This window comes from Heliconius melpomene, chromosome 8 (genome assembly GCF_056956725.1).
Source record: "Heliconius melpomene rosina isolate 202511_hmr_F chromosome 8, ASM5695672v1, whole genome shotgun sequence".
Taxonomy (NCBI): Eukaryota; Metazoa; Arthropoda; class Insecta; order Lepidoptera; family Nymphalidae; genus Heliconius; species Heliconius melpomene.
The window spans coordinates 3,465,743-3,491,521 of record NC_140396.1 but is presented as its reverse complement, the minus strand read 5'-3'; the positions used below and the strand labels follow the sequence as shown (position 1 = coordinate 3,491,521).

General features: G+C 32.0%; 1 protein-coding gene across 4 annotated transcripts in view; it reads left to right on the top strand.

Moving 5' to 3' along the window:
- The window catches only part of sima (HIF-1 transcription factor component sima), a 71,764-nt gene extending 46,701 nt beyond the window's left edge, over positions 1–25,063 (top strand). For 2 of the 4 annotated variants that reach the window (XM_085189355.1, XM_085189353.1), the window contains exons 8-12: positions 17,082–17,359; positions 17,462–17,667; positions 17,760–18,057; positions 18,140–18,309; positions 22,474–25,063. In XM_085189355.1, coding sequence (XP_085045481.1) covers positions 17,082–17,359; positions 17,462–17,667; positions 17,760–18,057; positions 18,140–18,309; positions 22,474–23,061 — 1,540 coding nt within the window. In that variant the 3' untranslated portion in view covers positions 23,062–25,063. Of the gene's footprint in view, positions 1–17,081; positions 17,390–17,461; positions 17,668–17,759; positions 18,058–18,139; positions 18,310–22,473 lie in introns of all 4 variants that reach the window. The other 2 variants (XM_085189354.1, XM_085189352.1) reach the window with 1 other exon arrangement.
- The last annotated feature ends 716 nt before the right edge of the window (positions 25,064–25,779 follow it).

Sequence of the window (25,779 nt, the reverse complement as noted above, 5' to 3'; positions counted from 1 at the left end):
AAATTTTAACCCTAAAGGGGTGAAATAGAGGTTGAAAGTTTGTATGGAAAAAAAAAACGGCACCGATTTTTATAAAATTTGAAATTTAGATTTTTAAGAGTATTTAATTGAACATGTGTTTCATCGTTTTCTAGAATTTTTCCCCTAAGGGTGCAAATAAGGGGTTGAAAGTGTGTATGGAAAAATCATTAAAATGCCACCGATTATTATAAAATTTGAAATTTAGAGTCTTAAAAATATTTCATTGAACACACGTTTCGTGGTTTATTAGAATTCACCCCTAAATAAGTAAGCGAAGCTGCGCGCGTCCGCTAGTCTTGTATATCCATAGCAGTAGGGTAAGCATAACAAATCTAGTGTTATGACACTATGGGAATCGAACTCTCTATTGTCGCGCTTACAGTCAAACGCTGTGCCAATGCGTCATTTTTATAACTCTCCTTACAACTTCTGGTTAGGTTTTATTATCTTTACAAAGAATTTACTACCTACTATTAAATAGGTATATAAAATAGATAAGACGTGTTATCTTGCATTACTACATAAATTTAATTTCGTGATCAGTTACCATTTACTTTAACGTTATCACCGCTACTGCCGTCGTAGTGTTTAAGCACTTATCCCTTGTCTGATTTAAGGGACCCCCCTTTATCCCTTGTCTGATTGAAACTACGTAACTATTGTATGTATTACGACAGATCGTAAAATACAACTACCCTTTTTTATCTTAGCTAGGGTGTGCCCGTATTGTCTAGTCTCTTACAATAAACAACAAAATGACGAAATCTATACATATAATAAAATTGTAACTGATCGCATGGAGGTTATATAAGAAAATCTAATCTCGGAACGGCTTAACCGATTTAGATCCAGTTTTCACTATTGTATTTTGGCAAACTTAGCTTAATATTTTAATGTTGATTTTATTTGAATTGGTTCATAAATAAAAGAAATTACTATTTTGTTTTACAAATTATTATATTTTATACGGAATTCACTGAAACTTTTTTTCAATGAACCTATAGACATTGTCCTTAAAGTGATAATGTTATTAGAACACGAACGTAATTCTAATTAGTAAATCAAAAAAATGTTTTATAAAATGAACAATTCAATTCTTTAATAAATTTATTTACTGATATCGTCGAGTCACGAAAAGCTGTATCAGTTAGCCTGAAAGTGCTTCAAAAGTCATATTGGGTTTATAGCTTGTGCCTACTTACCATATAGCCTGCGGGCTTATTATCGAGGCCACCTATAAAATTATACGAGATTTTGACACCTGAATGTAACCTAAAGGCCTGAAACAACAATATAACAAGTATGAGTAATTACAATAAAAAATAGCTCTTTAAAAATCGTAAAATAAAAGCAATTTTCCTTGTAATTTAATATTGATGTCGTTAACTTGTTTTTTTCCGAGGCGTTGACGTTTGCTCGTGTCATAGAAATTTATGAATATTACATTCGGTTTTATTACATCTAAATGAATAAGGTTTATGTTGTTTAAAAAAGCTTAAAGCAAACTTTTATGATTTTACACAATTTTTTTGTTAATGGCGCGAGGTGTCAACTAGACTAATGGAATCGTCCAATAAAATGTTTTTGTTTAGGAAAGTTTGATACATACAATAAAAAATATATAAAAAATGGAAATAAAAATAGAATTAAAAAAAGAAGTTACATAAATAGGTGGTTTCTATGAAACAATTATGGTAATACTGGAGATCCCTTAATAATTTAATCATTTTCAAATTTTAAAATAATATAATTTCCTAAAGTTATTTTTTATTTATATATATATATATATTCAATTATTTGTATGAAAATACCTTGATTACGTTTTCCACTAGAAAAAAAATTAAGTTGCTACTGCTCCTCATAAATCTCTTTTATTGCTTCCTATTTTTCTCATATAATTTGACAATACCACCGTACCAACGAAGTTCAAGGTTGTTTATATCAAGCGACACTCGTGTCTCACATTTGTTTCGGATTTAGGCGAATCGTTCTGGTTTTTCGTTTTTATCTTTGTTTTTCCTTTCATATATACACTTAAGTTATTGATTATTGACTTAAAATTAGACGTTTAGAAGAATTAGATAAAAGAAGCATTTAATACTGCCTAGTAACTTATTGAATGTGGAAATTAACATTTAGATCTATATTTAGGTAACTCCAATACTATTTTTTGAAGTTTTGTGCAGTGCCAGCCAAAAATATAATATTTCTAAATAATATCTAAATAAAATTCGTTTTATAAAATTAATAACATAAATATCAATTATATGTGTCGTTACTTTTTCTATAATTACGTGTAGTTTGAGGTTATTAACATATTATTTTCTTCTTTTTATTTTTAATTTAAGTATAATTTGGAAGTTGGTTATTTTAAATAGTATATGTACACTTTTGAGTTGTGATTGTTTTTAATTTATTAATAATTCTCAACTTGTCCGCCTATATTAAGTAGTATTTATCCTCGTGGCATAATAATATGAGGATAATTTTCGCCTTTAAAGTTAACGACGCCTGCCATGTTTTGTTATTTATTTATAAAGTAAACAGAATAATTATTTATATATAGTAAATAATATATATTTAACTAAACTACACGTCTCTTAACACTTCATAAAATTATATTGAACTAATAGATATCTATACTTAGACTTATTTGCTGAAAAATATTGGCAACTAATTGGTCGTCATTGTTTATTATTGGGTGGACTTCATTTTGATATTTCCTGTTAGTTGGATTTCCCAATATAGTATACAGAACATAAATAATAACTACGATTTTTTTCATTTTCACGCCCTAATACAATAGCGCGGCGTTGGGTGCCGCCACGACGGGCAGTGTCCCGTAGCGTGAAATTTCTAATTTCTCTCCGCCTTATCCTATATATCTGTAAATCTACAATTTAGATTTATCAGACGAGAATGAAGAAGAACGTGCTCAGCTAGTTTGGGTACGTCGAACGAATGAGCGATGAAAGAATGGTAACAAAAATTATGATGGAAAAGTGAGTGGTAAGAGAGGTAGGGGGGAGACCTCGGTGACAGTGGACGAGGCGAAAGAGGCATGTAGTCTGAGACTACCTTGCTAGGATAAAGGGTGAGGTTAAGTTAAGTTAGATTTATAAGGCATTATTGAATGCTACAACTTTATTAGTAGTAGGTACCTACTGTAGAATTTGTTCTAAGTAGTCTTAATATTAAAACATACTAGGTATATGATAGAAAAATATTTCATTACATATATAAGAAACCATTCAAGAATTATTATTAATAGATAGATATAAAATATCTATAGTAATTATAATTAAAGGAAAATTTATCTTATCTATGTTGACATTTGATAAATGCACATTGACACCAGATGCATCTAAAGCCATGGGTTATCTTCATGGTTGCTAGGCATTTATATATTTCAATAACATAATTTCTTGTTCATGGAGTTACTTATACAAAAAATACATATAAGTTTTTAAGCAAAGTAATATATATATACAAAATCGAAAGGTTACTCACTCATCACGAAATCTCAGAAACTACATGTGCTAGGAATCTCAAATTTTGCATAGGAGTTACTTATAGGACATAGGTGCTTGCTAAGACGGGAATTTGCAATATTCGACTTCTAAGGGGTTGTTTTTAGGGTCGAAAGTTTGTATGAAACTTCGTTACTACAAATGCTACGAGTCTCAAATTTTGCATAACGTCACTAGGACTTAGTCATGGAGACAGAAATTAATAATAGCACAGTTCACGCGGGTGAAACCGCGAGCGGGCCGCTAGTTTTTTTATATAGTTAACCTACTACAGTTAGGCTTTGTCCTGAGAAGTATGCAAATAATTTGCATTATTAATTAGCAGTAAGTTTATGCATTTTTTTATTTGTTCAGTTTTCTTAATTCCATTGAAAACTTTTGTCACGCTATAGAATGTTAATTATCTTGATGTAAATTAATGGTGTTAATTATCTTAATGTAAATTAATGATTAATAATAGTGGTTAATATTGAACCACGGTAGGCGGGTTAATAATTTACTTTCATTTACCATTGATTTGCTCTGAAAAGGCAAAAATTTCATAGTTTCTAAATTCTAATTCTTTGCTGTTTTAAAATATGCTATGTATTATGGATTTAACGTTGTAACTATAGTTAACCGTCGGTCTAATAGCAAAAGATAACTCGTAACATCTCAAATGGCTTGGTAACTGTTCGATCGAGAACCAGATAAAGTCAGTAACTATCCCTTGACAGGACGCGTGCCTGAAATCCTAGCTGCTATCCTTAGATCTCTTATTCATACATCTTAAGAATTTGGTGGCTTGGTAATTTCTCCTAGCCAGGGTTTCATTGCACACGGGAGCTACACCCCTGCGTATTGGCAATCCATTTTTTTTTTAAAACGAATATATTTTTTATATATATCCTATCCTATATCTTATAAAACAAAGTCGCTTTTCGTGTCTGTCTGTTGTTTCTAACTCTTCTTCTTCTAAACCACCCAACGGATTTTGATGCGGTCTTCACCATTAAGTCGAGTGTTTTTCGTAGAAGGTTTATATATAGTTTATTATTTGTACATTCTTATGTAAATTAACATAAATACGATAAATGTGTATAAAGTCCTACCCGTTGAGACACTTTCGCGCATGCGCTGCTTTAATGGTAAGTACTACATGAAAAAAATGTACTGGAGTATTGTTCCTACTAATAAGATCTACAAAAAAGTCCGCGAGAGCATATTCCTATCTTTTAAGAATAACGTGTAGTGATCATTTTTCTGTCTAAAAATAATAATTTCAATATATTTTTTATTGTGAGGGATATTTTTTCATAATGGTATTAATCCTTATCATTTAAAATACTTTATTAATTTTCTACGTTAAACGAAGATAAAATTTGCTTTTTACAATATTTCGAAATTGCGAATAGTTTTACAGAAAAACGCATTTAATTGTTGACACATCACGCCGTTGACACATCAGCTGTATGTTACTCAAGTTTCACTTATCCCTTACTCTCAGCATATAAATAAGTACATTAGTTACGTTGGCCATTTAATGTAGACCAAAACTGTCTTTTACTGTTTTTCATTTTAATAAGTACTTTAGAAGTTGTTACAATATCAAAAAAATCCTTGCTGCGAAACGGCTCGCCACTCGCCATGCGTCCGCCGTGTCCGCTTGCCTTACACGCATCTGTGGTTCAGTGGTAGAATGCTCGCCTGCCACGCGGGCGGCCCGGGTTCGATTCCCGGCCCATGCATTCTATTTAATTTTCCTCACAGGCAGCCACGTCGTGCTTGCTTTTCATCAGGGACAGAATACCCCATTCAGCATTAACCACAAGCTCGAAAAAAAAACCCGGCTGCCTCTATAGCAACGAAGATTTAGTTAGATGCGTTTGCACGTATTGGATAATTGGAGTTGAATGTATTATTTCAGCGCGATATATTTGGTTTCATATTTTTTGTAGTAGTTAGTAGTAGGTAGGTTTTTGTTTATAATTTCTTCCGTTTAAAATAGTCATTTAACTATCTAAAAATAGTCATGAATAATCCAGTAGTTAAAGCGGGCGAAGCCGCAGGAGGGTCGCTAGTATATATATATGCCAAACTACATTTCGATCGATTCTAGACTAATATCTTAATCCAATGTAGACCAGTCAGTCACTTTTAACTATTACGCGTTTAACGAGTAAAAAGTCTGATATAATATGAGATATTTCCACTTACTTTGCTTCTTTATTTCATTATTTTACTATACCGACATAACATATTCGTGAGTCACGATAAATTCATACTGAACTTGCACGATATCATATTTTACGTAATTTAAGAACGATACAAACATACAATTGTACTTGTTTCGTATGTTACAGGTATTTTTTATACTTATAATGAAAGTATATTTTAAAGAAATAATAATGTAAATCAATTCTTAATATTATTCAATTGAAAATTTGTAGACTTACTGCTTCATACTATATCATGCATGTAACAGGCTAGTGTTAGGACACTACGCTCTCCACATTCCATCAAACATCAATACCTAGACACTAGAACGAAGAAATGATTAAATATTGCATTACCTCGAATGGAAATCGAACCCAAAACTTGTCGCGTTTACTGTGAGACACAAGAGACCTGCGCCAGGACCTCATACATAATATGTTATAATATTATAGAATATGTTATACCTATATAGTGAAAGGATATAATTAAGTGCAGTAAACCATGAACTAATATGTCAATTGTCAAGTTACGAGTACATGTATCCAATGCATACGTAAGTGGCTTTTAATTATATATGCTATTTTTCTAAACTGAAGGCTTATTATATTCATTTGAAGTTGAAATTCGTGTCTGTTTGAAAATATATTTAATATTTATGAGTTTTCAAAAGCACACAAGACCTCCACCCTCCTACGTTATTTTTTTCTTTGCAGTACCGATACGATATTTTTAAAAATATTCTGAAACTGACGAATATCGTTTAAGTATAGAAAATAGATGCAAACTTACAGAAAATTTAAGTACAATTATTTTACCTATTTATAGTACCAATGCCAATAAAATGTGATGGGGTTTCTCCATTATAATAATATGTACTAGCAAACTATTCGCACGAATTTGAAAATAATAGTTAAATACTATCTCTACACAAGTGTACATTAATCTGTTATCAGAAATTGATAACACGAGATGTGAATGTTATCTGTAACTGCATTAGATAGCAATACCGATAGCGTTCCCTAATGGTCCATCCGGTTTAAAAGTGGTCCAATTCAATTATATAATAGTTATTTAACCAAAGATGACAATATGTAAAAAGTTGATAATTTTATTAATATTATTATATTATACTGAAATTTAGGAGGTGGGAGTTATTTTTATAATAACCTAACAGCCCACACACGGTTTCGCTCGCTGAAACTTATTGAGATATTATACATTTTTTTTTATATAAATTATAGTCTATGTGTTACTTTGAATATTAAGCTATATTTCTGTAAAGTTTCACCTAAATTTGTTTAGTAGTTTTCACGTAAAACTGGAACAAGCATCCATCCTCACAAACTTTCACAATTATTAAATTAAAGGGATAGGGCTAGGTAAGGCATAATTCTGTTTAAATTGTAAAATAATTGTCATTGTAATTCTAATAAAAATTTTAATTTTATAAACATTTTTCCCATTATTTTTTATATTCACCATTTTTTTTTATTTTAATTTTCCGGATATAATACTAACCTTACCATACTTGACCTCAAAATAATACATTTGTAGGGTGGCACCTGCGCGAAATCATGTGATACATATATCGTTTATTTTAACATAGTATATGTAGGTCAATGCAATTACATGCAACTATCTATATGTTATATATCACATTGAAAAGGCTACCGATCACTTGTTTTGTCTATTAATAGAACATTGACTGGGTGTATGCGAGTAATATAAAGAAACGAATCTAGTGTTTATATTATGTAATTTATTAGTGGGATTTTTCTTTATTTTATAGGATAGGCGGAGGGATCCCAGTGTTAAGACACTCTGTTTCTGTTGACTTTTAAATTGGTTATTGTGTGTTAAGTGGCGGAACTCTACGCCGCGCTTTTTGCCTTGGTATCAAAGCGAATAAATGAAACTATTAATAAATAATAATTCATTCCCCCGAGTGGGAATCGAAGCCACAGCCGTCTCGTTTCAGGCACACGCTTATATATGAGTAGAATATTATTTTATTTCATCTAAACAAGTTTCTTTTAAACATTTGAAAATATTTTTTATCGATAAAATAAATTAGAAATGCATACTAGTAGATAGTTACGCACATTACTTATTAATTTGCATATTTAACAACTAATTTTGCGTGTCTATGCGTGTCTAATATGTATTAATTAATTGTATTAGGCATTAACTATGGAATTCTTTCTGTGTTACATTGTTTTGTATTGTTACAAGGAAAGTAATTAAAGAACTAATTATTTGTGTTTTTTTTGTTGTCAAATTTTAAACCAAAAACCATTTTTTCTAAGATAAAAATGCCAATTTATCACCTTCAGTAATTCGAACTACAATTATAATTATTAATATACAATACTAAAAATCACTGAATGATTATTATAATATATTTACTGTAGTAAATGATAAATATTCACAGCAAGTAGAATAAATTTCAGTTTCATTATTCTTACAACGGTCTAGTTATGCCTTTGTTAATATTCGATTTCATAAATAATACATTTAATAACCTGATTGGCAGACATTGGTTATACGATAATAATAATAAATGACTATATACCTATATGAGTATGTTTTGAGGTTAGTCGTGGCGCGGGTTGTGGGTTCGATCCCCACTCGAGTAAATTAAATGTTTATTTAAATTTATATTTTCCGCTCGCTCTGGTGTCTGGGCAAAGCGCAGCGAGTTATGCCACTCAACAAGAACGAAAGAACGAAGTGTTTTAACACTAGGATCCCTCTGCTTACCCTGCTGTGTGCGGCATATAGCGTGAAGCTAATTTTTATATTTACACTCTGTACCATATTACATTTTCTTTTATTTTAAAAAGCTTTTGAAATTTTAAAATAACATTTCAAAATAAAATACCTTCATATACCTAATTCATAAGTTGGAAGCTACATCATTGCAATTACATAATAAAAGCTAACTCATGTTCACCGTCTGCGCTGAACACGCGGCGTTGGGTTTATACAAGCGGAGTGCACTGCAACCTCCCCCTACTTCCCCCTACCTCCCCCTCCCTCCCTCGGTCGTTCACTCCTTCCTACTACCTATCCAAGTAGAACGTTGCAGTTTTCGTTTCAAACTGAATGGGAGGTGTGGGCGTGCTCGGTTATTGTCCCGCTTGCGGCTAGAATACCTCTGTAACTTTGAGAAAATCTCACTTTGCTTTACTTGCATTTGTTGTTTTAACAATCTTATATATAACTAGCAAAAATAAAATTAAATCAGCTTCACGCTGTATACTATAAAAAGCATAGTAGGCAGAGAGAACCTAGTGTTAGGGCACTCCGTTCCCCAATTTCCGCCGAATTCTATCTATACAGTTTTTATAACTTCAAATTCAATCTTTATGTAACGATACCGCTTCCTTGGCTATGTTCTTGTTTTATTTCCATTGATAGTTTGATTACCATTTATTAGATGATAAATTGCGGTACTATCGGACCGGGAGAGGGCCAATGGCTGTGACGTCTTCGGGCCTATTACGATGTTAGATTCCCACTTGGCTCCCAGAGGCCTTGAGAGTTGATTATGTGGATATTTGGTTCTCGTTCTCAATTGGATCTTTTCATAATAGGTGTATGAATTATTTCCTTTTTTTTTTCTAAATTTATATAAACAATTGAGGCCAGTCGTAGTGCAGGGGCTCATAGTGTGATTGTAAACGCGACTGGTTGTAGGTTCGATCCCCGCTTGAGGAAATGACGTATTTATTTAAGTTTACATTTCCATTTCTTCGCTCTGGTGTCACGCAATGCCTCCAGAATTCGGCGGAAAATGAGGAATGAAATACCTAAACGCTAGGTTCCCTATGTTTACCCTATTGTGTGCAGGATACAGCCTAAAGTTGTTTTTTTTAAATATAAATAGGTAATTGCTTGGAAAATTAAACCTTATATTTCAACAATAATTTTAAGCTTGCTTTACTTTATTCTTGATAAAAATCGTTAAAAAGTTATATTAATCTAGCAAACATGCGATTGTCGCGTGATTATTATATACAAGTTTCGGACGTAATTAATAAAATATAACTGAGTTACGATTGCAGACTGCCGAATACCTACTAGGAGTTCAAGTTCAATGACACCGATTTTTATCATACGATAATACGTCATGTAGGATTTGTGAAGTATTTGACTTTGAATTTTATTTACTTTATTGTTTTTTTATTTTAATTATAGATTTTTATTGCGGGCGTTAAGCCTCGAAAATTTGGCGTAAGGTGGAGAACGGAGAGTCTCAACACTAAGTTCCTTTCTTCACCTTTATTTATGTACACACATACGCTAATAAAAATAATAAGTCTATATTTATGATAAATGTAACCAAAAATGTATAAATAATAAATATTTAATGATTTTGAGACTTTACAATCTATATTATAGATTCTAGTTCATTCAGATTACTATTCTTTTCTTCCATAAGATTTATTCCGGACGGATTCCAAATAATATAATTATGTTATATCCAGTTCAGTTCTTCGTTTATAGAGTTTTGTGGGGGTACCAGTTAAGCACCAACCACTTCTCACGAAAGAGATTGTACGCTAAGCAAGAGAATATGACACAATAGGAGAACGCATGTCAAAAAGAGGTCCAATTAAAATTCTGACGTCACGTTATAAATCAAAAGTCCATGTTTAATGGTTGCCACCATTGCTGTCACGTGATTGACATAAGAATCGAGCGAATGCAGCCTGTACTGCGATCGATACTTTCAGTTAGTCGACTGGCATACGTAAAAGGAAATCCTCCTTTCTAAGTATTCGATAAAACATTCGTGTGGACGGTCACGTAAACCAAATTTATATTTAATAGTTGTTAAGGATGATTTTGTGGCTCTAATAGTTGATAAATAAGAATGACGCGATGACGATGACCTAATAATGTTATTTTTTTATTAATTGATTGGTGTCAAGATTCGTTTTGGTTGTTTATTCTTATAATATAAACATACTATATGATTTTCTATGTATTTTCAATTATGAAATAAAAATAAATTCTAATTTTCCTTTAGATGACACACATACTGTATTGATTATATTGATTTCTGGGAAGGTTTATTATTCATGATTCTTTTAATATCAGTTTAAAATCACTATAAGTAATATGAGTAATTTTTTTTTGCCAATATAGATATTTCCTATAGTATTTCTTATAAAGTATACGTGTTTTTATTATTTAAAAGGACTTCAAACATATATATGTTGAAATATGTTTATATTGTTTAAATATAAATACATAAACTGCTAAATGCGGTGGTCATTTATGAAATTTACTTCACACGCCAACAATGCAACGTTGCAATTAGTATAAATAATACGAATAGTAATTTTAAACTAATTTGCATTTGAAATAATAATGTTTACAGTATATCAATTCATATATTCTGTTGTCTATTACTTTGGAAGTAGGTAATTGCAATGCATAAATATTATATGTAAACAAAATGTATGCCATATATGTATTCAATAATTGATTTTAGTTTTTTTTTTTACTACGGCATAAACGTCACTAAATACTTGTCTAATATGTTTTTTTATCAAAAAGGTTGTAATGTTTTAATATATAATTTAATAGATATTAACTCAAACTTGAAATATTACATCTTTGTGTCTTTTTCTGATTTATTTATTTATTTAAATAAATCTTTATGTCTTAAGATCGTTCAACTCATAAGCGTAAAACATAATATCTTAAATGTACAAAGTAAGCATTAAATGAGAATCAATCTCTTTAAGAAGGAAGAGCTCTTTTTTGAAACTTGAGTCATACTTATATGCCTAATAATTACGTTTATATGCTGCAAAGCTTACTATGACGAACCTACAAATGCAAGTGATGTAATCTAGATTGTTCGACGTTGCTAAAGTCACGTATACTTCTCGAGCAGGTCGAAAATGGGGGTGGAGCCAGGGTCAACGGACGGACCCGCGGCCCTAATGGTATAATAGTCCGCAGTTCGCGAACTGAATCTTATATTATGCAACGATATCTGAATTGTTAAGTCTATCTATGAACTGAATAAGAAGCTGAACCCGCTGTGAAGATATTTTACAAGTTAAAATGTTTCATCATCATCATCATCATCAGCCTGTTCTCGTCCACTGCTGGACATAGGCCTCTCGATCTGAGCTCGATCTGCAGCTCTTCGCATCCAGCCGCTGCCCGCTACTTCGCAAAATGTTTATATATAGGCAAATATTAACAAATAGAATTTTGTATATTTGATTTATTTTAACAATTTAAGTCAAGAAATAAAATTTCAACCCCTATTTTCAATATTGCGTCAGTTTAACGATGACGATAGTTATAAGAATTTTGTGCAATCCTCCAGCGGTATCCGGTATGGCATAAAAAACTATGAGTTTCGTTCAGTGTTTCTTCAAAATCTTTTGCAGCATCATGTATTTCTTTAATACAATGATAATCAAATAATATTTCTTATGTTCATAGTTATAGTGTTTATGTTATACGAGGATATTAAAATACTATTAAGTTTTTAGTAATATTTCCTGTAGGTAAGTAAACTGTATATTTTAGATATGTACACTTGTTGATGATTGAAATTCTCAAAGCATACTTTAGTGATGTAACTATCTATATTTTTAAACATTCTAGAATCTAGATTTCTATATCACTATAGGTAGGTAAGTGCTGAACTCAACGCGGTCCATTAACGCGGCTGGATCGTATTACGCGGCTAAATTGTGGAACAACGCTGCTTCATCCAACTATATCGTATATCAGATTTATGATGGATTATAATATATGCCATTTTCTCTATAAATTGATCTTAATAAGCAATTGCTTGGATTTTATATGCCGATATATATTTATAGCTCTTTATATATTTTTTTTAATTAGCAAGCGATGTCGTCATGAATCCTAGAAGAAATATTTCCATTCAAATTTACAGTTTTTAAATTGTTTAAACGTTAAAAAAGCATTTATTTCGAATAATTTCATATGAATTTGTTTTAACGGAACTATCATTTGGGATTTCTATATGTTTAATATATGTTTAATATAAATGATGACGTTACGAAAGTATACGTTTAATAATTATACTTGGTGTAAGTCATACTTGCGGTTTTAAATAGTACCTACTTAGTAAGGAATAGTGTTTCTTTATAGATATTTATTATTTATTATTGATAAAAAAAATTAATCTTTCTATTTAAATATTCGCTGGATGGCATATGTTATTTGTATTATGCCATATTACGATCTTAGATTATGTCAACATGCTTATATTCTATTTTTTATTTGCATATAATATTTACTGTTCACATTTGTGTAAGGTAAAAGGTAAATTTAGATTTAGCACGTATCCCAATTTCGAACGGTTGTCGACCTTTGCAGAAATAACATTTTCGTTTCTCACCGCGTACAACGATATGTACTTTTGTATTCATCTATCCATATTTAACTGATTAATTATAACAGCTACTCGGTTACTAGCGATAAATATAAATACTATTATCTCAATACTAACTTAATCATCTTTTATCGAGGTCGTTCCAATAAGTAGTTGCAACGCTTATCTATCTGTAGGTAGGTACTGTACGATAATAGTGCCATAAAAACATGTGAAAATCACTCATTCGAAAATGATGTGGAGTCAACCTGTCCGTGATCACCAGTTCACAGGTGAAGACGCGGCGTGTTATCGCGTGTTATCGCGTGTTGCCGCGTGTTACCGCGTGGTCGCCGAATGAGCGTACCGGCAACCCTCTAAAATATATCATCTGGTTATGTCGCTCGGACGTGCCAGTGTGCAGTGTGTTTAGGTCGGTCGCGTCACGAGTTTGTCGAGTGCGCCGTCGCCGCCAACAGCCGCGCGTATCATTCGCGCCACGGACCTCACGGCAAGCGTACACCCCATGCGTACACCCTGTCTCCCACTGTTCACGTGGAACTTCACGTCTCGATCAGCTGTTCGACCCGGCAACTCCTTACGCATCACGCAATCAGCTCACGAACTGTGTTTGTTTTATATACCAAAGCTGTCGTCAACTTTATCGAAAAATGGTAAGCAGTGGGTACATCTGTGTATAGTATAGTGAATTGTGAGTGATATTGTGGTTATGTCGGTTTAAGTGCTATGTAGTAATTACGGCCGGTTTACGGAATATTCATTCGGTTGACGAATATATGGATTTTTATTTACAATTACGGAAAACTTACTTATAAATTATTTACACAGTGTTTCATATTATAAAGTGCCTTTATTTTAATTCTGTAAATGTTTTATCGCCCGCGATTGTGTAGAATTTACTCGGTGATATCAATTACACAATTGTATATTGTATACAAAATGTTATCAAACGCAAAGAAATCCTATTGATTATACATAATAGTGTTAACATTCTTGTTTTATAATTTGAAAGAATATATTGAAACCAGTTCAAGTCAGTGGATGGACGGCCGCGTCCGAGTACAGTGTACTGCGCTCGTGGTTCAGTTGCGACTTGTTTTTGAGATGTGCTAAAATTAGCGAACACTTCTCCCGCTGTCCTCAGGCGGCGCAGCGGTTATGTAAGCGCGCCACCGGCCCGGCCCGGCCTTGACTCCCGCGCCGATCACACCGACGCCATTGCCGATGCGCTCATTACAATATTCATATGCAACCCATATGGAATGCATCGATATCGATAAAAAATTACGTTTTTATAACTAAATCTTCGCCTGATTTCTTTTAATTTTATTTTAAATGACGGCCGGCAACGCACCTGTAGCTCCTCTGGTGCTGCATGGTGTCGTGGGCGGCGGTGATCATCATCAGGTGACCCGAACGCTCGTTTGCCTAGTCTCTTTTCTATAAAAAAAAAATATCTGCAAGTGTACTGTATAGCTCTCAAATGTTAAAATAATAGCAGAATCTTTTAGTTGCATACGTAATGCATAATTATTAAGTGTTTATGTCCATGTTTTTGTTTAATAGCGTGAAACTTTTCCGTTGTTTCTTTTTTATTATTATCGTTATTATCAAAGAGTTTATTATTTCCCATTTATCAATCAGACGTTCCGTTCCGTTCCGTTGTAATGGTAAATCTTATCAAGAGCGACCTTGAATTGTGCGTAAATATTCATAGTGTTTACAGCATCGCCTAGTTTGCTTTTGCATTGACGCTTTAATAGTCACACGGTGGTATACAAATTAACATATACTGAGATGCACTAATAGGCGCTGCTTAATAGGCACATATTTTTTCATTTTTCGATTAAACAAAGTCTGTAAATAAAATAAAAGATTATATTAGTCAAATAGGTCTTTTTTTTTATGTATTTTTTTCACAATTTTGCTTGTAAAGTGCCGCTTCACAGATTAATAATCCCGTTTTGAGTCGATACTAATAAAGATAATCGAGAACCATAACAACACTTTATAAAGCAACCGTAAAAATCATAATAAAAAGAGAGTGTTATCACAAAATAGACGGAGAGATACGTGTTATAAAATACCATTTTTCGGCTATAATGAGATGACCTAATACAAGTGCCCTCGACCGTGCAAGATATAATTGTTGGTTTGTGTTGCCCGTCCACAGAATCACGGCCAAGGTCAGACTTGAACATCTGCTTTGATTCTATGTAATACTTCCTGAAGTCGTTTGTTTGAATTATTTATGAATATTCGTCTTTTTTTGTTGTAAACATCTTAAGGTATTTCAAATTTGACTTGTAAATAAGTTTACTTCTTTGATAAGAACCTTTTACTTTTATTATAATTATTAAAACTTTTCTAGTAATTTTGAGATTTGAAAGTTTTACAAAGACGATTTTGTTGTTTTTAGAATGTAATTAAACATATATGAGCCTGAATTTTTTCTCGATAGGCTTTGTAGACAAGACGTCGGATCTGTATCTAACCGGCAATCGATACGGAACGTACCGCATGGAAATCTGCGCGCGCACTCGGTTTCACTACCGTCCTAGTGAATGGCCGCTTCAACGAAAACATGGGGGTTTTGGTTAGGGGGTGAGAGGACAAGGTCGTTAGCAAGGCCGAACTTACTACCATCTATTCATCTCCCTCCTACATTGCAGCCTCCCATTCAACTGTCTTCCTCTAACAAATTCACTTTCGAAATCAACGTAAATGCAACGACCAAAACACACCCTCTTACGATTTATGTCTGGCTCAGGATGAATCGGATTTTTGGCAACGTTCTTGTTACGTCACGAAAATTGCTATTAATTTGCCAAACCTTGTTACCCTTCCGGCACTACTTGTGCTTGAAACTTGTAAATAAGAAATATTATTTATGTCATGTAACTAATATTTATCTCCCCCTAAGATTTTTGTATCTGTCCTCATCTGTCCTCCGTATCTGTCCTCATGCCGGCTGCCGTGTATGTAATCTTACATTCATTAAACTAAAGTTAAATTTATTTATATAACTCCTTGTTACTATTAATGACAATACCGCATTGTACGTAATTTAATTACATAACATATTATCTATAATTATTAAGGAAATGAATAATTCCGTTGATACGACAAATAATATTATCTAAGCTTAGGTTAATGAAAACTTGAACTTTAGTTTACTGTCAACAGTTCTTATCTCATTATATTAGATCGGATAGTTTTGACGTTTTGGACTCATTGACGCAAGTATATCTATCCCTGAGGAACAATTCTCGGGTTATCTTCGTCGTTTGACATTTATTAATTAGTCCTGTACTGCTAGTTAGTGCAGTAAACATGATTTGTATGAGAATATCGATTTAAAATGAAGATAGCGGCGCGACAGTGTACACGTTCACCGAAGTGACGTCCATATATTTATTTGTTGATTATTCGTTAATTGTAAAAAAATCTTTTTTTTTTTTGTTAAATTTAACTTTTTATTGTATTACGCTATACACAAAAAATATTTACAGATGTGATTATTACTGTTAGTTAGTACGTACGAATTTAATTTATTTTTTACTTTGGTAAGCAAAAAAGTATTTATTATACCAATCTTCACTTCACGTTTTTTTTATACAAAGAGGAAGTTTCGTTTTCAATCTTAGACAAAAGCTGAAGATACACGTTCTACGCTGCACATCTCTTAATGTACACTAGTTTAGAATCGGCCTTGAAGTATTGTTGGCTTATTAGTCGCTTCCACATACGTTTAACATCGTGACATTAATATATTGTTAGGATCGCACTAATGTTTATCTATTAACACTCTTGTCTTTGTATGGTTGCAACTAAGAATATAAACATTTTAATACATTTTTAAATATTTTCTTGACCATAGACCATGTTTCTAAATAAATTCGATTTGATTTCTATATTTCTATTATTTGTTACAGCGGTATCGAGTGCAAAGATGAAGTATTTGCTGCACATCAAGTGCAGCACGCAGACCTAAAGCCGATAGTGGCATCAACTGCGTCAGTGCCAGTACAAATTGTTGTACCCACTGAACTGCCCGCTGAACCTGCTAACGGTGCCATAGTGGCCACTATTCTTCCGGAAGAAGTGATTTCTGAAGAGCGTCCTATACCTGTTACAGAACTGATATTTGCACCCAGAAAGAAAGAAATGAACAAGGGATTTCTCATGTTCTCTCCACAAGAGGGACTTACAAGTGAGTGGCACTTGAACGGCAAAAGCTTAGGTATCCGTTGCTTGCTTTAGTCGAATAATTAAACTTACTAAAAACATATTTCAACTTTATTTAATATTCTAGTGCTTAAAGACGAGCCGGAAGATCTTACTCATTTGGCACCCACTGCGGGTGACGCTTGTATACCTCTAGAGAACAGTCCTTTCGATATGTTCGATGATTTTATACTGAGCGATAACTACTGCAGCTTGCTTGGTGATGATCTAGGTAATGGATCTCCTGTCGATTCCTTAATTGGAGACTCTTTACTGTCTTCTCCTGAACCACAGGTTTGTAGATACATGTATGATATTGCTTATATATATTGCATAACTTTTTACCGCTAAAGAATTTAAATTAAATAAAAACAATGTTTTCACAGGAAACAGAATCATCTTGCGAACAGTCTTCCCTCTTGACAGAGCTGTCATTGGATGGATTTAGTAATAGGTCAGATAATGACATTGATGATGGAAATTCGCCATTTATCCCCACTACTGATGAGCTTCCGCTCCTGGAGCCGGCAGTTATGTGGGGAGCACTCCCAGACAGTGTGAGGCAAGCGAGGCCACAGCCCTCGGAACTCCAGAGTCCGGCACCAGCACTGCAGCGTTTGCTCGCTGCCCCACCGACTGGTCCACCGCCACAAGATCTCATTACTAATATATATTCAGACCAAGGTTTGCATCTATTATGTAATGGCAATATATTTTGTTTTAATACTTCTTTATTATGATGTCTTAAATATAATTTTCGTTTTAGGTCTTATTCCAAGCAGAAGTGTATCCTCGTGGGATACAGGTGTGAAACGAGTGTTAAAGCAAGAGGAGGAGCCAATCGCGAAGCGTATAAAACGCAGTCCATCCCCGACTTTGAACACGCCGTCACCTCCAGTGAACACTCCATCCTCAAGCGTCTTAATGAACCTCCTGGTGAGCGGCTGTGACGTTGAGTCCGGATACATTTGTATGATCCGGCCGAGGCAAAAAACAAAAGCCTGAGAAAACTTAAATTCTACTCAATAAACTGTGATAATGCACGTCCAGTGATCGATAATTGCCCCGCGCTGTTCGGCTATCGTAGAATGAGGTCGTCTCTAAAAAGTAACTGCTTTAGTAAAGTTGAGAAGTCACTTCAAAACAACCCAATACGATCTTTTGTTATATATTTTCGAGTAGTTCGACTTTTCGCTTCGCTTCTATTCTACGATAGGTACGAATTACGAGAAATATCGTTGCGTGACCATATAATTCTGGTTAGAATACGAATTACTTAACAGTGCCGTCAATACTTGTGATATTACTACTGTTTTTACACAATCGAAATCTAAGACACTAACAGTTCTATGACAATAATCAAAACGTATGGAGACAATTTAATAGTCCAAATTGCCCAAAACATGGAGTAGCCCCCCCCATGGCTCTCTCAGTTAATTTCTTGGCTTGGCCCGTTATAAAGCACAAGCTAAATGTTTTTAATAGAAAAACACGAATTGAATCAGAACAAATAAAGTTGTCTTTACAGAATAACATGTTTAAAAGCGGCTACTTTAAAATTACGATTGAATTTTTACATTTGCTCCTATAATGTAAACGAGTGGTGAATTTTAAAGACATTTTTTTCTAAGATGGAATGAACTTTGAAGCAATTGTTTTAGTCATATTCTAGTACTAAGTTAGAACGTGCGCATATCGATGTGGTTATGAACTATTTGGATTCTTAGGTTTACTAGGGCACGCCGCGCCTTCAGTCTTATGTTTTAGGTTCTATAATTTAATAGACTATCCCTATGTCTAGTTTGGAAGGCGTCACTATTTATTCCTAATTAAGTTGTCTAGTTTTTATCTTTCTATTGTTGTTTTTATGCTTAGGTTAGACTGTACTACATACGGTCTGTAGTGGTATGCCGTTGTGTAAATTAATTCAGAGTTTATTGTAGCATCAGTATATTTAAGGCAGTTTGTGAAAACGATTTGTTATTTATGAAACTGTCGTCACTGCCAAATCATATAAAAGTACAACTTAGACTTGTTTAGATGTGTTGTTATATGAGTTCTGTTCGTCAATGCCTATGTATTCGTAGCGTTCGATTTAGGGGCTGTCCAAAATCATCATATAGGGGATGGGGGGAGGGAAAGGGAGGGGGGGGGGGGGTGTGTAGTAAGATATCGCGTGTATTTATTTTGCAAAGTGTGTTTGCTAATCCGTGATCCTAAGACAATGTTCATATGTACATTGAATACTAGTACTAGTACATACGTTTTTCTTCTTTGGAAATACTAAAGAAGTGGAGTAGAGGGAAGAAGATTAGTGTCACCACATATCACGAAGGTAGAGGGGGGGTAAAAATGCTAAATTAAAATATCACGTGATTAATGGACGGCCCCCTATTAGTATTTTTTTACGTTTAGATGCATTAATTTTGTACTTTTATCATAAGAAGTATTTAAGCAGCTACGGAATACTCGAATAAGATACCTTATGTGCTTGGCAATTGTCATAGCGTTTATATTTACATATACATATTATATTTGAGAGACGTAAAAATCTATGTATGTAGAATTGTATCTAATTCTTATCGTCGTTGTTATTTAAATTTATAGTCTAAAGGGACGATGTGTTAGATATATAGAATATATCTTTTATTTTTCTTGAACGAAATAAATATAAATGCCTAATGAAATTGATAAATGTTCGATATTAAAAAAACATGAACAAAGGTGAACTGGTGCACATTGATTTTATTTATAACCTTTCTATTCTCTCCTATCCTTTCATCCTGATTCTGACCTGAGTATTAGCTATAGTTCTTGTTTAATTCTTTTTAAATAAGATATCAAATAAGCCTAAGTTGTTAAATACAACCATAATAAAAAACAAAGAATTTTAAATTTATTTGTAAAAAATACATTTTTTCACATAATTGAAAAAAATATTTCTCATTGAATATAAAATATTAGTTACATAATGTGGCAATTAGAAAAAAATATTAATTAAAAAAAAACTTAGAATTATTACTTAAGTTAACAAAAAAATCTTATATTTTTCTTAGTTAGTAGTTTTAAAAGTTACAAAAATTATGATTGGCTTAATAAGATAAATGTTAATTAACTACTTACGTTACTTTATAGTAACGTTTTTATTACACGATTTATTTATTGGTAATAAAAGTAAAGTTGTATGGATTTTTATTTGTAGCCATTTAATCAACTAGGAACAGTAAAAACTTTTATGTTCAATATTCGGGGTCTTTTATAACACAAACGAGACCGGCACTCTAAATGCTATTACGCCACAGTCAGCAGTCGATATTATTAACTCTTTAGGCCTCTTTAATTACTTTCATTTGTATAGAAAAAATAGGATATTTAAAATTTGATTTACTTCCTAATTAACTTACATATTTCAAATTTGATTTACTTTTAAATTTACTTGTAAATGCTATAACGCCATAGCCAGAAGTCGATATTATTAACCCTGTAAGTCTTTTTAATTACTTTCGTCTGTATAGAAAAATTATTATTTCAAATTTTAATTTACTTTTGAATATTTTTAATAGCTTTCATAATAAATATGGTAATAAATGAGAAAAATTTAATATAATTATGATAGAATAAATTCATTTCATAGTGAAACATCATCGTTTTCATAGACTGTAAATCTGCTAAATCAGTTTTTTGTTTTGTCGTTATATCAAAAAATCTAAATTGACTTTTATTTTATTTCATATTGTAGATAATACTATTAAATTTTCGAAATTGTAAAAACCTGATGATACATATACTCCTGGTTTTATATATTTTTCTCCTTATATATTATATTATATCAATAGGCTGTTAAAAGGTTCAATATAAATGGCATTACGAACTAAATATATAAATAATAAATAGCAAAATTAAGTTGCCATCAAACTCTGTTGCAACCGATAAAATATGTAGTTACAAATAAAAATATTCCACTATTTATCTAATAATATTCAGTAAATATCTCACAGAGTTGTTGTATAATATTCTAGAATTGCATTTCTCTATGAAATGTCTTTGAAATTGTTGAAAATATGATAATAATTATTAATTCTTTTACTTATATGAAATATTTATATACAAAAAAGACAAAAATCTCCTATTCTGTTAGTTCTATATAAATTCTACGCGTTTCTATGAATATAAATAAACAAAATAATATTATGAAAAACGTAATTCTAATATATGTTTTTTACCTTTTTAGCTACCTCGTCTCTAGAGAAAAAAACAATTAGTTGGCTTAGTCTAGTCAAAGTCAATTTAGGTTTAGATTTTAGCTAAGCACTAAATGAAACCTTCTAAATCGCTTTTAGATTTTTTTTGATTAGTATTAATATGATTATAACTTGTTAACAGTATTAGTATTGAAGCCAATATTTATATACTTCATTGCGAGTAGTGGCCATTGACCTGTCAAGCACTAATTGAAATATATATGCAAATTATTTTCTTTAACATTAACAAATTATTCTAATCACTACATTTAAAAATCTAAACCATTTTATACTATATAATATTATCACTGAAAATAAAATTTAAATCATACAAACTTAGGGTAGTAAAAAGTTGATTGTTTTGGAGAAAAGGCTATCTGGGATTAGATAGTGTTGTGCGACACCCGGCGGCCGGGACCGTAATAAGCGGGTAGATAACAAATAAAAACGAAGCGAGAATAAAGATAAAGCTTGGTCAATTTAACCTTTGTACGGAATTTGTTGTGATCTCCGTCGTAACGATACAAATATATGTATACATTCAGTTGCTAAGTAACTTGAGCCATTTATTCATATTACTTGAGACAATTGTAGATGAAACAATGAAAAGGCAAAAAAAATGGTGACAATAATCAAAGTAAAAAGATAAATTATAATAATAATTAAAAACGCTATAAACATAGATATTAAAATTTGGTATCCATATTTAAATGAATTTCATGAATAAAGCTAATACTCTTTCTATATTCAGTTTAATTATGACTATATCAATGTGCACTACGTTTACTGTTAACTGTTATATATTTTCTTTTATTTATTTACATATTTGTATACTAAAATGTCTTATTCTAAATTACAGGACATCCATCCAGAAGGCAAACAGATGCAGCCCCAACCTCGTCCCAACTACCAACTCGTCATGAACACACCACGAGCGCAGTCGCTGAGCCCCGTCAACGCTAACATCCCAATACCCGTTATAAACATCATTCACTCTGCACCAAATAAACAGATGATGCGTGCCAATGTGCCAATTCCGAGTCAAGGTCGTCCTGTCCCTAGCCCAATGTCTCCTCTTTCTTTAAATGTAGGAAGCCCGATGTATTCGCCATGCATGAGCCCAAATACCACTTACAGTCCAGCCATCAGCCCTGCACCAAGAGACCGCGTGCTTAGCCCTTACTCCACCCCCCAATCTTTGTCACCTACTGGCAGTTACCAAATGTACAGCCCTAATAGACTACTATCCCCAACTGGAGTAATGCAAGGTTACGATCCATACTTAACGAACAAAATGCAGACGAGCCCTGGATTCGCACTGCAGTCCTCAGATATACTCCTCGATTCTAACATACCACTGACTTCGACAGACTTCTGGCCCGACTCGGAAATATTGCAAGGCACAACCGACCTGCTCACAGCCTTCGACGACGTAAAGCTAGTTTAAGATTTGAATGTTTGATGAAATGAGTGATTTCTCGTCTCCATTGGAAAATTGTGGGAATTCTGAATACTTTTTGACTACAAACTTTTCTTTAAACTTTACCAAAACACATTATTCTTTATCTTTTCTTATTTCTTCTTCTTTATATTTTCTTATTTTTACATTTTCGTATTGTTCTTTTCACACAAACATTCCAATAGAAATGGTGCTAGAAATATATAAATAGTTTCTCATTGGAAATCACTCGAATGAATGCAGGGTCAAATAGTTAAATAGTCCCACGGGGTTCCACATTTCCCCATGGTTACCTTATACGAAAACATGTTTCATAAGCACAATAATGAAACAACTGACGAATTGTAAGATAACTACAATATATTGACATTTTTTTTGATGAATTTTATAAAATTATATAATTATAACTATAGTATACGTAAATAAGGTTTTTAGTGGAATCCTTGGTGATACAATGATGTGACTTAGAGTGAATGTTTTTATTAATCGAAGATCGTACATACAATTATATATGGATTTATATTATAGATGTAAGTGTGGATGTAACTTAAATATAAGAGACGATACAATAAATTTTATGGCAATTATGGGCGCGTTTGGTTTATTTTTATCATTCTTCTCTAGATTAGTTATAAAGTGCTACGCCAGAAAAACATTTCTTTTCGTTTTTGTTATTCTGCCCTCAGGTGGTCTACGAATATAAGTTAAAGATTTAAAACACCTATCAATTGTTCTGGCGTTTAATTATAATTTAATATGATAGTTTTCTTTTGTTATGATCAAAATTTATATACTCAGCTAGAAACTAAGAAACAATGAAATTGAATAGCCAGCACTCTGTAGTGCGTTTCTACAAAGGCTTACATAGCGTTATTCAAAATAATATTAACAATACCTACCAAGTTATTATTTTTATTATTAATTATATCATGACGTTTGAATTATTAAAACACGAGTAAAATCACTAATCTAATTACAGGATTTTTAATGTTATTGTAGAATTATGTTATTGCACCATGTTTTCTTCTATTTTATAATGGATCATTAACATTGGCACTCCGAGACGCCGTTTAGCGTTTAAATGACATTAATTCGTTAAATTATAATCACTTATACTGTTTAAATAAAATTATAGGTAATTGACATCTCAGAGTGTGACTGTAAAGTGTTCACATAAAATCATTTCTTTCACGGGATAAGTATAGCAGTAGTCTTGTACTCGAATAAATGTATTTATTTTTTCTATATACAGTTATTTTGCTAATACATAGACTAAATAAGTAATAACTGACAAATAAATAATTCATCATCGTACACTTCAAGTACAATATTAACTGTTACACAAATGGTATGGCGACATTAAATGCAATCATTACTATAAAATCTCGTTAGTTTACGTCTACGCGTAAATATTTTAGTTTTTAAATAACTTTTAAGTATTATATTAAGATTATTGTCTGTTTTATTATATCAAAAATTAAACCGCATATAAGTATTTGGGATGCTAAAAGAATTTGAAATTTAACATATTTTTATGTCTTTACAAAATTAATCAAAGTTGAAAATATTTTTTCAATATTGAATTATATTATTTTCGAAATTTTGTATTAAATATAAATTTATCGATATCGACATCCCTATAAAAAGTTGCTTATTTGACAATATAAAATGGCGGTTTATTTTATAATCCGCTAAACATTTATAGGTGGATAGTTAAATGTTTATTTGTTTTAAAGTTTATATTATAGATGTATTATTGTACTATATTACTGCCAATCGATTTTCATTGATATGTTTGAATAAATTAAGTATTGAATGATCGTCACTGTGCCATAGATATATCTATCTTTTTAAAAAAAATCTAATGTATACAATTTGTTTCTATATATTCATCCGCATAAATTTTGAATTTAAAAATAAAAATAAAATTGTATATACATATAAATTCAGATTTATTTTATATATTTTGAAATTAAAGTTCTGTCATTAATAATGTCGTTTTATTTAACACTAACTTCTGTATTTAATAATATTTAATAATAATATAATCTCTTTTTTACCGTACAATCTCCTTTGTGTTTTCTCCATACAACGTGACATTGGCGAAGTGAATAGTGCTCAACTGGCACGCTCGAAGCGCCATAAATAAAGAACCGAACCGAATATTTAATAAGTATAATTACATGCAAAAATGTAACGTTAAATAATGGTAGCTTGAATATTGTACAATAAATGTAAATAACGCATCTGACGATTAAAACGCTATTTGCATATTTATTAATGCAAGGAACATTGTATGTTACTCTTACATAACATACGACAAACATGCCTCTTTGCTAAAAATAATGTAGTATTCACAATTAGTATAAAGCAATAGTATAGAATAATAATAAATGAATAAATAGAGCCAAGTTAAAAAATGAGTTTACTGTCGAGATACGAAGATTGCAGTTGGATTATGAAAATGTATATAATTCTTATGAGATTTTTATTTGATAGTAAGCGCTATATAACAGTCCTCTATCATAAATGAAAATATAATAAAAAAATATTTAAAAAAATGAAAACTCCGACTGCATAAAACTAAAAAGAAAAAACAACAAGCCCAATAGTTTATTAGGATTAATAGTCGGGACCTCTTTAAATTATGAGGGGTTTCTAGTAAAGATTTAATTGATTGAAGAATTGATTATACCTTTAACAGTC